General features: G+C 44.3%; 1 protein-coding gene and 1 long non-coding RNA gene across 6 annotated transcripts in view; one reads left to right on the forward strand and one right to left on the reverse strand.

Annotated features, from left to right (window-relative positions):
- THOC5 (THO complex subunit 5) overlaps window positions 1–13,740 on the reverse strand; it is a 29,418-nt gene extending 15,678 nt beyond the window's left edge. Inside the window, exons 1-11 of one of the 5 annotated variants that reach the window (XM_033098009.1) lie at window positions 13,603–13,740; window positions 12,792–12,908; window positions 12,240–12,373; window positions 11,709–11,840; window positions 10,191–10,334; window positions 9,191–9,304; window positions 8,954–9,051; window positions 6,721–6,867; window positions 5,059–5,173; window positions 1,994–2,126; window positions 1,271–1,303 (exon numbers count right to left, since the gene is read on the reverse strand). In XM_033098009.1, coding sequence (XP_032953900.1) covers window positions 1,271–1,303; window positions 1,994–2,126; window positions 5,059–5,173; window positions 6,721–6,867; window positions 8,954–9,051; window positions 9,191–9,304; window positions 10,191–10,334; window positions 11,709–11,804 — 880 coding nt within the window. In that variant the 5' untranslated portion in view covers window positions 11,805–11,840; window positions 12,240–12,373; window positions 12,792–12,908; window positions 13,603–13,740. Of the gene's footprint in view, window positions 1–1,270; window positions 1,304–1,993; window positions 2,127–5,058; window positions 5,174–6,720; window positions 6,868–8,953; window positions 9,052–9,190; window positions 9,305–10,190; window positions 10,335–11,708; window positions 11,841–12,239; window positions 12,374–12,787; window positions 12,909–13,602 lie in introns of all 5 variants that reach the window. The other 4 variants (XM_033098010.1, XM_033098007.1, XM_033098008.1 and 1 more) reach the window with 4 other exon arrangements.
- Window positions 5–13,596, forward strand: LOC117017600 (uncharacterized). Its single transcript, XR_004422100.1, has 3 exons — window positions 5–159; window positions 269–397; window positions 12,946–13,596. It is a non-coding gene; the product is annotated as an uncharacterized LOC117017600 (long non-coding RNA).
- Window positions 13,741–13,993: the final 253 nt, after the last annotated feature.

Below are 13,993 nucleotides of genomic sequence, written 5' to 3' on the forward strand. Positions count from 1 at the left end.
GGGAGCAAGAAAAAGCTTCATATGACAGCCGCGGATGGAAGGAGCTAAGCTACACAAGCAGGCCAGCTCTGGGACTGCATTTCTTCTGCCTTTGTCACAGCTCCTTACTGCCTGGGGGTGGCAGGGCAAAAGCCCTTTCTCCAGATGAAGAGGAACAAGGTAGGAAACTTAAGTCTTTTTTGCATCATTAACTGAGAACAAAGAACCCAAAGTGCAGATTCCTGGACAAGTATCACCTGAGACTAGTGGTGAACGTTTCTGTTTTCAGGTTTACAAGGCACAGAAATCCCAACCTAGCGCCTAAAGCTACGTGGCACTCTCCTGCCAACTGCCTTAAAGGTTCTCACGCAGAAGCCCATGAACTGTCAACATCCCAGAAACGACGGCTCTCATCTGAGTAAGTGGTTATTCTCTATTCCACACTATACCAAGCATCTGGCTGGCACTGTCACATTTAAGTGGCAGGAGGCCAGTGGGCAGGAACTCGGACCCTGCAGTCCAGACAGAGGCCCGAGGCCCCGCCCCACCAATTCCCAAACATGTGACTGGAAAGGTATGTCACAGCTCTGAGCCCCCGTTTCTGCATCTATGAAATTGGAATGTAACAAATGACAGCTGCCCGGTGGAATGGTGAGGTAATAATGCTTATAATGAATGAGCTAATGCTTATAATTTTAATCATAAAATAATTTTAAAAAATTTTAATCTTCACAACAACCCTATAGGAGCAATGCTATTATCATAGCCATTTACAGATGAGAAAATTAAGGCTCTGAGAAGTTTGATACAATAGCCAGGAAATAGATAAGCTAGATCTATTCAACTTGAGCTTGGCATCCCAAGTACGAAGCTAAGAGACCTGTTCCATGCACCAGGTCTGACACCTTCCTGAGTGATGCCTGGGCCTGCCTTGGTGGAACTCCGTGGGTCTCGTGCTGGGACGTCAGACAGGCCACCACCCCTCCTGCTCCATTCAAAAGAGTATACAGATTACAGAGAGTCACAAGAGCCTGAAACGGTTTGCCCAACTGCACTAAGGAGGGAGGGTAAACTTCCCCCAAGTGGCAGGCCACGGAGATAACATTCCCAGGTGGCCAACCACTGGTCTCTCTCTGACAGCCCTGCATGAGCCATCACACCTCACCCAACGAGCTAACTGTCCCCATCCACCACTGGCAAACTTTAGAGTGGTTTAATTCTGAAATTCTACAATAAAATGGAAATGGAAACAGGTTGGGGTTTAGTCACAAAAGAAAGGAATATTACTCACCCTGTCTAGGGGGCTGGGAGGATTTCATATGAGCTGATGATGGAAACAGGAGGAAGAACAGAACAAAGGGGAGGGAGAGGACCCGGAAGACACAAGAAGAGAGACAGTAAGGTGTCGGTGTCTACGGCTGGAGGTGAGGCATGCATGGTGCCACATCTGTCTGAGGCTGTGGGGTGGGCTGAGGTTGAGAAAGAAAAGTTGAGGGGCTGAGTGAAAGCTGCAGTCGGGCAAGAGGCAGCGTCTTCAAAAACTTCTCAAAACCCTAGTGGAGTAAAGGGCTGCCCTTACGCTTAATGAGGACACATCTTCTCAGTGGGTCATTCACCATAATGCCATGCAGCCTGTTTGGGGCTTGGGACAGCCTGGGAGACCTTGCTGGCACCTGTGTTTACCAAGCCTTCTTTCTGAAGCAGAGCAAGTGGTGCCAGTCCATCTGCCAAGCGTGCCTTGGGTTGCCTGGGCATTGCACCCAACGGCCAACCAGCCAGGCTCATCCAAGATTCAAAGCCAACCATACTGAAATGCCCCGCAGGTTAGTCCAACCTCAGGCCAGCTGGTCAAAGCAGCCATGCTGAGTGGTGCAGAGGGGAGGCAGCATTTGTCACCTGAGGGCATCTCAGCAGGACATGGGAGCTTTCCTTAGCAGGCAGTGCTTCGAAATGACTCAGTCAGCCATGGCTGCTGTGCCCACAGCCCCTCTTCGTCACCCGGCCCAATACTCACCACAGGCCTGCCCATAAGCAGTGGCCTGGACAAAGAGAACATAGAGGGGAGGCGGCAGGTGTCTGGCCGTCTCGTACTGCTTGTGAGCCTGGTCGAACGGCATGAACAGGTACTCTTGCACTGGGAGGGAAGCCTGCATGCAACAAAAGAAGGATTTTTGTTTTCCCGTTTCAGGTAGTCCAGGTATGACCATGTAGCCCCTTAGTTACCCTGTATAGTTTTTTTTTATTATGAAAGTGATACATGGTACGAGCTAACAGAGCTAACGTGGATAAAAGGTCAATATAAAAAAATCAATTGCATTTCTATATGCCAAACAGTGAGAAAATAAACTTAAAAAAAGACAGCATTTCCAATAGCATCAGGAAAACATCAAATACCTAAGAATAAATAAATGAAAGGTGTGTCAGCCTCTACACAAAGAGGAGTGAAAGATCTAAATGAATGGACACATATGCCATGGTAATGGCCTGGAAGACTCAATACTGTCCAGATGTCAATTCTCCCGAAAGTGATCTACAGATTCAGTGTAATCCTAGTCTGAATCTAGCAGGTAAAAACAGACAGACTAGCTGATGGGGCAGCCAGTTGGTTCAGTGGTTAGAGCGAGGTGGGTGCTCGTAACCCCAACGTTGCCGGTTCGATTCCCACAGGGGCCAGTGAGCTGCGCCTTCCAGAACTAGATTGAGAACAATGATTTGACCTGGAGCTGATGGGTCCTGGAAAAACACTGCTCCCCAATATTCCCCAATAAAAATTAAAACAAAAAAATAGACTGATTCTAAAATTTATACGCAAGTGCAAAAGGCCAAGAATAACCAAGACAACCCTGAAAAATTAAGTTGTAGGACTTTTACTACTGAGCATCGAGACTTCCCCCACCCACTCTGGTTCAAGCCGTTGTCTCTCAGTCATAGTTGTGTAGGGCACAGATCCCTGGCCCATGCTGGTATTATGAGCCTTGTGCTCCTCACGGCTGAGGCAGTCAGTCGCCAGGCTAGTCATTGGTCGGCCACTCACAGCAGCTTTCGCCGGCTGCCAGCTGCTCACGCTGGCCGCTGGCCACCAGCTGCTCCTGGCAACACACAGTAGCCCACGGCAGCTCACGTTGACCTCTGGCTGCTAATGGCAGCCCCGCTCCAGGGAGAGCCATTGATGATAATCTTAGCTGTAGAGGGCACAGCTCACTGGCCCATGTGGAATTGAACCGGTGACCTTGGTGTTAGGAGCACTGCACTCCAACCACCTGAGCCACCGGGCCAGCCCCAAGACTTCTGATAAAGCTACAGTAAATAAGACAATGTAATATTGGTGCATGGATAGATACCATAAAGAAAAACATTGATAATTAGGTATTAAAATTAAGAACATCTGCTCATTAAAGGATACCATTACGAGAGGAAAGTCACAGAATGGGAAAGATATGTGCAGAAGACTCATTTCCAGGAAACATAAAACACTCCAAACAATCCAACGAAAAATGGGCAAAAGACTTGAATAGGCCCTTTTCTAAAGGGTTAATCCAAAAACTAATCAGTATATAAAAGGTGCTGTGCTCACTAGTCCCAGGGAAAAGGAAATTAAACCCAAAAGCCATGCCCTCCAGAATGGCTACAATTAAGGAGACTGACAACATTGTTAGCAGGATGTGGAACAATTAGAACTTTCACATGGTGCTGGAGGAAATTTTCCAAAGTCAGTACAATCACTTTAGAAAACTCTTTCGGAGTCTTCCAAACCTAAATATATGCATGGCATATTTTTAAACAATCCTACCTTTTTGTTTCTATTTTCTTTTTGTCCCATTATGAAGTGTTCTTGGGAATATTTCTCTTAACAATTCTAATTCTATGCCTAGAGTTCAAAGGAAGAAATGTAGATCCTGCCAAATCTCAGAAAAGGAAGTTTATAACTTCTCTAGGGTCCTTTTGCAAAGTTCCACCATGTTCACCACTTACCTTGCTTCATAAAACTAAGGATTTAGACCAAATCTGGCTTCACAAAGCAAACAGAATCAGGTCACCTATATAGAAAAACATTACATTTTATAGGTGAAGTGGGGATTTCTCACCCTAAGGTCTCTAATGGCTTTCAAGTATAAGTTCTTTTTATTTATTTTTAAAGATTTTATTGGGGAAGAGGAACAGGACTTTATTGGGAACAGTGTATATTTCCAGGACTTTTTATTGGGGAACAGTGGTGTGTTTTCCCAGGCCTTTCATCAGCTCCATCCAAGTTGTTGTCCTTTTGATCTAAGTTGTGGAGGGTGCTGTTCAGCTTCAAGTTGTCCTTTCAGTCTTAGTTGTGGAGGGCGCAGCTCAGCTCCAGGTCCAGTCACCATTGTTAGTTGCGGGGGGGGGGGGCGCGCAGCCCACCATCCCTTGAGGGAGTCGAACCGGCAACCTTGTGGTTGAGAGGACGCGCTCCAACCAACTGAGCCACCCGGGAGCTCAGCAGCAGCTCATTGACTTCATTTTAGTTGCGGAGGGCGCAGCTCACTGGCCTATGTGGGAATCAAACCGGCAGCCCTGTTGCCCAGACCCTGCACTCTAACCAACTGAGCCACCCATCTGCCTTTTTTTTTTTTTTTTTTTTTTTTTTTGGTAAAGTTCTTTTCAGAGCGAAATCTGGCTGAGCATCTGGCCCTGAGGTACAGTCAGGAGGAATCTAACAGATATCCACAGAAACATACTTAGACGCCTGGAGACTGTGGGCTGGTGGAGACCACGCAGAGGGTAAACTAAACTTAAGAGTTTGCAAAGTGTTTTACCCGGATGAGGCTCTGGGTGAAAAGAAAATGTCCAGGGAAATGTGTGTATATATTCCTGAGCCCACCTGGGCAGCATTTCTTCCACCCAGGACACCACCTTATTATACCAGCTGGATAGGACGTTAGCCAGGACCATCCGTGCGCTGTGCCCTAACACAGATTAGGGTAACACATAACAGACCTGACAAAACCCAAAGGGAGACGTGGCTGCTAGTGGCCTCAAGTCAGCAAGATTTCACTGGTTCTTCAGGGACAGCAAAGCAAAAGGCTCGGGGGATAGGAGGGAGGCCCTCACCTGCATGATGCTGTTGAGGCGGGGCTGGAGGCTGCTCAGGTACTCCTTCTTCACCTCAATCTCCTTAAGAATCTTCTCCTTGTTGGATAGGCACTCTCGGTACTTCTCCGCCAGCCTGTTGAGGAAGGGCAGAGCACTGGTACTAGATGGTCTCCAGGGAAATCCTGACGTGCCTGTTTACTGTCAGAATCCACCGAGTAACAGCAGTCGGGATGAACTAATGTTTACCAAGCACTTACTATGTGCCCGGCACTTTGAGAACTCTTTATAAAACATTATTGCATTCATTCCTATAAAAACATTGGAAGATTGGGACTTTTCTTATCCCCAAAGGAGGAAAGTAAGGCTCAGGGAGGTAGGTAACTTGCCCAGGGTCATCCAGCTAAGAGCAGGCACAGAGCTAGGCTTTAAATCCATGCCTGTCTGGCTCTGTCCACAACCACTAGGAAATACCGTGTTTCCCTGAAAATAAGACCGGGTCTCGTATTCAAGTTTTGCTCCAAAAGACACATTAGGGCTTATGTTTAGGGGATGTCATCCTGAAAAATCATGTAGGGCTTATTTTCTGGTTAGGTCTTATTTTCAGGGAAACATGGTACCCTGTGTCATCTCCTGCTCCATTTCTTGCTTCTAGAAGCAAGAGCCAAATTTTTGCAAATGTGGTCTTAGCAGTTACAGGACCCAAAAGAGACTATAGACTGGCCTGAGTAGGGCAGGGTGGCGATGGATTCGGACCAGTGACACAGGACTGCAACACTCATGGGTTAGCCTGTGCCCAGGGCAAGTGGTGGACTGGACAAGAGAGTGATGGACCAGCCTCATCTGTTTAAAAACTGACACCAATTCTCTATGAACCAGACTTAGTGCTTATTAAATTCATAACATGGACCAATGGCACAGAATACATTCTATAACAGAAAAAGCATGGGATAAAAACAGCTGCTTCTCCAATAAAAAATACAACAGGTGTGCCAACCAAAAGCCCTAGAATTTTTGTACAAATATGAAAGGGAAAAAGTCTCCACAATGGAAGCGATGCAGCCATTAAAACTTCAATATGAAAAAAAACACCCCACCATATTCTTACTAAGACCTAGATTAAATTACACAGTATAGACATTCTATTTACAGTTAATAACTAAAAGCTCTTTATTAGTATAGGAAAGTTTTATATATAAAGCTGTACCTTGAATTAATTATAATAGCAAAAAATGGAAACAACCTAAAAGCAATCCAATAGGGGATGAATTAAATGAATTACAACTTGTGTACACATGAAAATGTTGTACAACCTTCTAAAATAATATTTGCAAAGCTTTAAAATACCACAGGGATATTCTTAGAGGCAGGGGGAAGGCCAAAATATAAAATTAGATTCACAGTACAAAGGTATTTAGGTCTCAGGTTTGAAAATTTTAAAGAAAAGTTATTTCAACTTTCTGTTACAGCCTTAAGCAATTCCAACCCTACCCATGATGCAGTTGGCCAAGTCTGAACTATCAGATGTGAATTAATCACAAAATGGGATTTGGTGTTAGAGACTATTCTGCTGGTTCCACAGTATTTTGCTGTCTGATTGTGGGTCATGACAAAGGACTAATCCCCGTGGGTAAAGGTCTGTGTCTGCACAGGTGAACAAAGTCAGGAAAGAGAAAACGCCACCTTTTCCGCTGCTCCAGCTCCCAATCCAGACGTGCAAGGGTTTGCTGGTGAGGGTCACCCATGGTGACTTCCGCCTTGCTGATATCTGGAGGAGCGTCCTTATAAAACTCCTCTAAACTGACCAGATCAATTTCTTCATGCTTTGACCTGCAGACCAAAACAAATGTCAAGCTGCTGCTCTTAGGAACCCAAACTGTGGCTTAAGCAGGCCCCCAGTTCCCCACGATGTACGCCCACTTAGCCTAGGTCCTCAGCTACCCAGCAACCTGGAGTCCATTCTTCTCAGCAAATGCTCATTGGCAAATGTTTCAGTTTGAAGAGAAGTAGTTGGTGACATGCCACTGGATTCTTATCCATGCTGTCCAACCTTTTTATCCATGAATTAGCTAAAGACCTGGAAGGGATGCTTATCAAATTTACAAGTATCTCCAAGCTGAACAAGAGAGCTAAGAGCTTAAAGTGATAAAAATACTATGGTCTAGAACTAGATTGCTAGGTTGAAATAGGAAATGTTATTTAACAGGAATAAACATAAGGGTCTGCATTTAAGTTCAAAACATTAACAGTATAAGCATGGAATGGGGACGGTCCAGCATGGCATAACCAGATGGGAAAAGATCCAGAGGTTTTAACTGTTGCATGTACAGTGACACAAATGTATAAAAGAAATCCAATACTCTTTCCTGCAGTAACACAGTGCACAGGTCATAGACAGCAGCTACCATGTATTAAGCACCCACTGTATGTCAGCCTTACCTCACTTCATTCTCAAAACAACTCTATGAAATGGGGACTTTTATCTCCATTTTTCAAATGATATGATGGAGTCTTCTATAGTTAAGCAGATTGCCCAAGGCCACACAGTTAGTGAGTGGCAGAGCTGGGATTTGAACCCAGGCTGTCTGACTCCAGGGTCCACCATGGCCACCTGCCTCTCCATAAGCCTGAGTTCTGCTGTATTCTGGGTTTGTCAGCTTTTATCTGAGTGATGGTTACAGGTTGGGGTATCACATTCTTTTATTTTGTTTTTATACCTTTTTTACTTTTAAATACCTTAAGACTCACAAGAAGTTTCAAAAATAATACTGAGGGTTTATTTCCTCTGTCTACCTTTCCCTGGGTTCCCACAAGGATAATATCTTATCTAAACACAGTACATTATCAAAACCAGGAAACTGACAATGACAAAATACTATTGCGTTTCCCTGAAAATAAGACCTAGCCAGATAATCAGCTCTCATGCGTCTTTTGGAGCAAAAATTAATATAAGACCCGGTCTTATTTTACTATAATATGAGACCTAGTCTTATGTAATATTATAGTATAATATACATGATATATAAAATATAATGTAACATAATATAATGTAATATAAGACCGGGTCTTATATTAATTTTTGCTCCAAAAGATGCATTAGAGCTGATTGTCCGTCTAGGTCTTATTTTCGGGGAAACACGGTATTAACTCAGGTCCAGACCTGATGCAGATTTCACCTCTTAGTATTTAATATTATTATGTGATGAATTTACGGAGCAGATAAAGATGCCTCTCAAAACCCAGCATCAGCATTATTAAAAATACACAAGGCCCAACGTCTAACTTGCCCCTCTCACCCCAAGTTCATTTAAATAAAATATGCCTCCTTTCAGTTTGCACAAATAGTTCTGACCAAGCAAGAACACGTTCCCTTCTCTTCCTCTTTCTACTCCTTCCTCCTTCTCATCTCTCAGCTTGGATTTACCAAAAGGCACTGCGTTTTAAGAACACTGCCAAACTCTAGTTTGTTCACCTGAAGGCAGCTAAGCAGCAAGAAATTCAGGTTCCAAAGAATAAAATCCATTTGCAAAAATGAACTGTTGGAACTTTAGAGATGAAAACTGGGCCAAGAGGTTAAAGGACGTTAACTAGAAGTGAGTTGCTCCCATACAAGGTGCCCAGGAATCAAACTGGTAATGAGTGTAAAAGGCCCTGCTGGGAGAGACAACTGCTTTTGACCAGGTGCAGAGCTCAAAATTCAAAAGGGTCAGACAGGCTTCTGAGTTTCTTTGTGCAGCCTGAAAACATTGCTTCCAATTTTCCCACTCGAAGTGATCTATTCACCCTTCTCCCAGGTCCTGTAGTCTCTACGCTCATCTGATTTCCTTTTTAAAGAGACTAGCTCAACACAGAGCTATGTAGGGAAAAGCAGTTACCAACAGACCATCTTGCCAAAGCCCTGCCCTGCAAAACTCACTTAAACTCCAGACATTTGGTGATCTCCTTCTGCAGGTGCATCACCTCATACAACAGGTTCTGGAGCTGCAGATGATAGGCATCTACCTTCTGCTTGGCCTGAAAGACAGACAAGGTGAGAGGTGAGTGGGGCAAGTCAGCATGGGGCAGGGCAGAGCCGCAGCAAACTGACAGAAGGGGTTTAGGAAGGCGATGGGGAGGAGAGAGGAAAAAGAGGGTTCAACCTCTCAACTCCTACCTCATGGGTCTGATCTCTTCCTTTCTTCAACCTGATGTGGGCTAATCGGTTTAGCTTCTTTAGAGTCATGAAATGCACACAGCTCTGGATCCTCCGATCTTCAATCTCGACTGCCTGCGGGCAAAGAAAAGCGGGTCAACACCTCACCAACAGGTGCTGGCTCTGCTTCCTTCAGCCCCAAACCAGACACTGGGAGGAGCTCAGAACCATGAGAAGTGTCCGAGGGAAATGAATGACTGTACAAGGGAAATGCTTAAGGTTTGCAGGCAAAAAAGCAATTTCTGCTTGGAATGAAGTAGTAAGAAGTGAAGATGGAGCAAGTGTAGCCAATGCACAGGTACTATCTGTCCCTGCACATTAGACACAGAAATCCTAACAATAGCAACATTTTGCCATACAATTTGACCTCTATAAATAACATTATAGAATAATTTAAATGAAAATAGAATTATAGCTGTAAAGCTTAGATACAGTAAAATAGGTAAGATGTAATAATCTTAACAATATTGGCCAGTAAGTATAAGCACAAATCAGTGAGATTCCTGGAAAAACATGGATTGTTTTTTGTTGTTTTGAACTTATCCATCTAGTTTTTAGTCACATTTTAGTTCCTCTGCCCAAAGCCTGGTTTATTCATTTAATATTAATAATCCATTTTGGTCTCTGATTTACTTGTACGTATCCACCCTTATAAGCAAGGACATTTACATGTACCAGCATTTCTCAACAACTAGTAAAATGCCTATCACTTAATAAATATTGGTTGGATGAATTATCAAACTATAGTTATGGATAAATTAATTACCCTGTACTTTCATTACTATAAGTGGTAATTGGGTGGTGATGAGACATCCAATAAATTAACAGGCAGGTCTCTGGAGCCTCCAGGCTCCAACTACGTATTCGCAGCTAGGACAGAAGACCAGATCAGGAAGGGCTTTGGTAGGTGCAAAACAGATCCATCCATGCAGACCCACCAGGTTCGTGCTTGTCTCCTTACCACATCCTTGCCTCCCTTGCTCTTCAGGTCCTGGATCTCGGCCATGAGCCTCTGTAACTCCTGGCATGTGTACTTGTACAGCTCGTAGTCTCTGCCAGGGTCCCGCAGATCCACCTCAGCCTCCTCGCTGTAGTATTTACCTTCCTGTGGAGGCAAGAATACAGGCTTTGGATGGGGAGTAAAGTCTCCATGTTGGGACGAGGAACATGGGCTGGGATCAGTAACAATGAAGCCCACCTCAGGTCTCTAAAGGATCTGGTCCTCGAATCAAATGTTGGTCCTCTTTTTAAAATGGAAAAGAATTCCTCTTTTCTCCTTTCTGATTATAAAGTAATGCATGCTTGGTGACAGAGATTCAGAACATCGTGAGGAGTATCAAAAACGAAATGAAAAATTGCCTGTAACCTCACCTCCCAGGCTGAAATAACTCCATTGTTAATACTGTGGATAAATACAAATTTTATTTTCAAACAAAATGGGATCATATTGTCCATGCTATTTAGTATACTTTCCCATCACAATAAATATAGCTCTCTATCAAAATGGCTGCATGACAGATAGCCTGTTAAATAAACCAGAATTAATTTAACCGAAATTGGGTGTTTAGATGGTCAAATCAAGCTTCAACAGAGACTGAAATATTATTACTCTCCTAGCGTTTGGAGTAAACAGAACATCTCTTTAATACAGTCAACTAGTTAATAATACTGTATTGCATATTTGAAAGCTACTAAGAGACTAGATCTTAAAAGTTCTCATTACAAGAAATTTTTTTGTAACTATGTATGGTGATGGGTGCTAACTAGACTTATTGCAATCATTTTGCAATATATCAAATAGTGAATCATTTTATTGTGCACCTGAAACTAACATAATGTTATGCCAATTACACCTCAATTAAAAAAGAGTCAGAATCATTGCCCCCAAAAGGATGAGGCCCTTCATTAATCTTGATTTCGTAAATCTGAGGCAAGTATCATTTCCTACTTAAATTTTAGCCCATATATTTCTCTATTCTAGTATTAAAAACAAACAAAAAATATAACCCATCAAATAATTAAATAGTTAAGTCATAAATGAGCTCGACAGATTCAAGGATAAAGAAATAGCAAAGGAGAAGAACCTACTGAGTACAGGAGCCCTCAGGCCGCAGAAGAGGGTTTGCGGGCATGTGGTTCTGGCACTGTCTCAGTAGCAGACAGCGATGCCAAAGCTCCAGTGGCATGCTGCAGATGGACTGCCTTCTTCTGACCACCAGGAACATTGGAGACACACACCATACTAGCATGAATTCTCTGTTCAGGCACTAATCACGTATATAGGCTTGTTGGTTCTCGGGATGCTGCAGCTAAACTTGATGTGGCTACTTTGTAGAGCCAAGTGAATTCTGGGCACCCGGTTAAGCAGAGGCCACCTTGGAGGCTGTCCCTGTGACCCTCAGCTGCTGTAAACCCACAGCCAGGTGCTTGGCCACAAGCTGCAATTTCTCAGCAGCACGGCAGCCCCGGCTGATCTCACCTGCTCAGTGTCAGAACGACTACGCTTCCCTTCCGATGGAGCTCCATCACTTCGGATCACTTTGGGCTTCCGTTTTTTGCTCGATTCTGATGACATGCTTGTTTAGTGAGGTCAGGCAGAAACAACAGAAACCTGTTAAGGAGATATCTTTCGATATTTTCCAGAGTTGGAACTGGAAATTTTCCTGAAGTCAGAATACTTGTGTCTAACTTTCAGTTCTTGCCATTTACACCCTTGGTAACTCAAGAAAAGTAGCTCAACGCTCCAAAGGCTCAGTTCAATCCCTCAGGCTATCCAAAGTGACCTCATCTTCTCAACCTCCACCTCCTTTAGAAGAACCACCTCACGGACCAAACTATTCAGATGCCATGTAAGCCCATTGCCAATACTATTGATAGATAACTGTGCTGGACCTTGATCTAAGCATTTTATGGGTATGTTCTCATTTGATCCTTTTAACAAACCTTTTAGATAAGAACAAGTACCATTTTATAGATGAGAACACTGAGATCAGAAAGGTGAATGACTTGCCCAAGGTCAAACAGCTAGTATGCTAAAGCTTGGGTCCATCGAATGCCACATCAGCGCTCTTGAGAACCACATTATTGTGCTTCCTAGTCTTGCCACTATGTCATCTGGCAATGCCATCAACTCCCTGGTTGACCCTAAAATTTAAAAGAACATTTCATGAAGCTTTGGGTCATAAAGCATCCTCCTTCCACTACCTCTCCTGGTTGTCACCATAGCCCCACTATTCCCCTTACCCCAATGAATCCTGTCACCAACAATTATTGAGGAGGCCAATAGCTCATTGTAGTGGAGTCAGAGAAGCCCTGAGTTGGAATCTCCACTCTCCTAGTTTATGGCCATCAGTCCCGGGACAAGTCAAGTCACTTCCCTTTTCTCTGGGTCTGTTTTCTCACAGATCAATTAAGAATAACAGTTCCTGGGGTGGCCCCTTAGATCAGTTGGTTAGAGCGTGGTGCTAATAACACCAAGGCTGCCAGTTAGATCCCCGCATGGACCCCTGTGAGCTGCACCTTCCTTAAAAAAATAAAATAATAAATAACAGTTCCTACCTACCTCAGGGGTTGTTATGGACATTAACACAGGAATGTCCTCCACTGGGAAAGGTGATGAAGATGATTTGGGAGCGGGGCTTTAGATGGTACATGGATGATCTTACATAATGTTGAACACCTGAGGAGAAAGTTAATCCCTTTTCAATTACTTTTAGAAACTTCAGATTGCTTCAAGGAGACTGTCTCATCTCCCTAGTTTACCTTTAACATCTATGAACACCAATATTCCTTTGTTAACAAAAGGACTGTCTCAGAGCTGTAGACTGAAATCGGGCCCGAATCATTAACAATGATCTGTTTTATTAAACATATTGATTTTTGTCACTACCTTCTGCATATGGCAAGTGAAAGAAATTTTATATTTACGGCAGAGACTTCAATTTTTCTTTTGAAGTAAATTCAAATTTTAAAAGTGACTCGATTAAAAACCTTTAGTAAACAGTCCTACATGGTTGGTTGATATGGCCAAACCCACAAAGGTGAAAGCCGAAAGGCTTAAACGTGGGAAATCCCGACTTTGGCAACACAGTAAAGAGTGCCTGGCATACCTAAGCGCACAATGAATGTCAACTGTTATCACCATTACCATCATCGTCGCGTCGCCATCATCTAGAGGCTACAACGTGGGCCTGACGATGTTGCAGCTACCGCGACATTTTCCACAGAAGGAAACGGCCTGGAACCCCGGGGTTGGTTCTCCGAGGACGGAGAACCCTGGTTGGACTCCAGCCCAAAGACGCCTTCCGCGCTGTCCACACCTCAATCCCAGAGCCCCCCTGCCCGCCCCGCCGCGGTCCCGATCCCTTCCTCACCCCACGGCGCCCGAAACCAGTCCAGGAGAACGAGCCACTTCCCAGGGCGGAGAGACTGTGAGCCGCGCACCATAGAGAAACGGAAGGAAGGAGCGGCCGGCCGGAAGCGAGGCGCGGAGGCCGGAAGCGAAGCGCAAAGCCCGCAGTCAGCGTGCAGTGCAGGCAGCGGCTTGGTGACGTGGGAGCAAGGAGGCCGCGGCACCTGGGTTTTAGGGGAGGGTCCCAACTGCCAACACCCTCGTACTGCCCTCTAAAACCAAGAAACTGAGACTTCAAGGACAAAGATTCTTATGTGCCTTGTTCACTTTTTCCCCAGCGCCTAAAGTAATGCCCAGCAGCTAGTACATGTTTTGTCGTTATTTGTTGTTTGACTAAAGCCCAACGTAACACA

Source organism: Rhinolophus ferrumequinum, chromosome 25 (genome assembly GCF_004115265.2).
Source record: "Rhinolophus ferrumequinum isolate MPI-CBG mRhiFer1 chromosome 25, mRhiFer1_v1.p, whole genome shotgun sequence".
Classification (NCBI taxonomy): Eukaryota; Metazoa; Chordata; class Mammalia; order Chiroptera; family Rhinolophidae; genus Rhinolophus; species Rhinolophus ferrumequinum.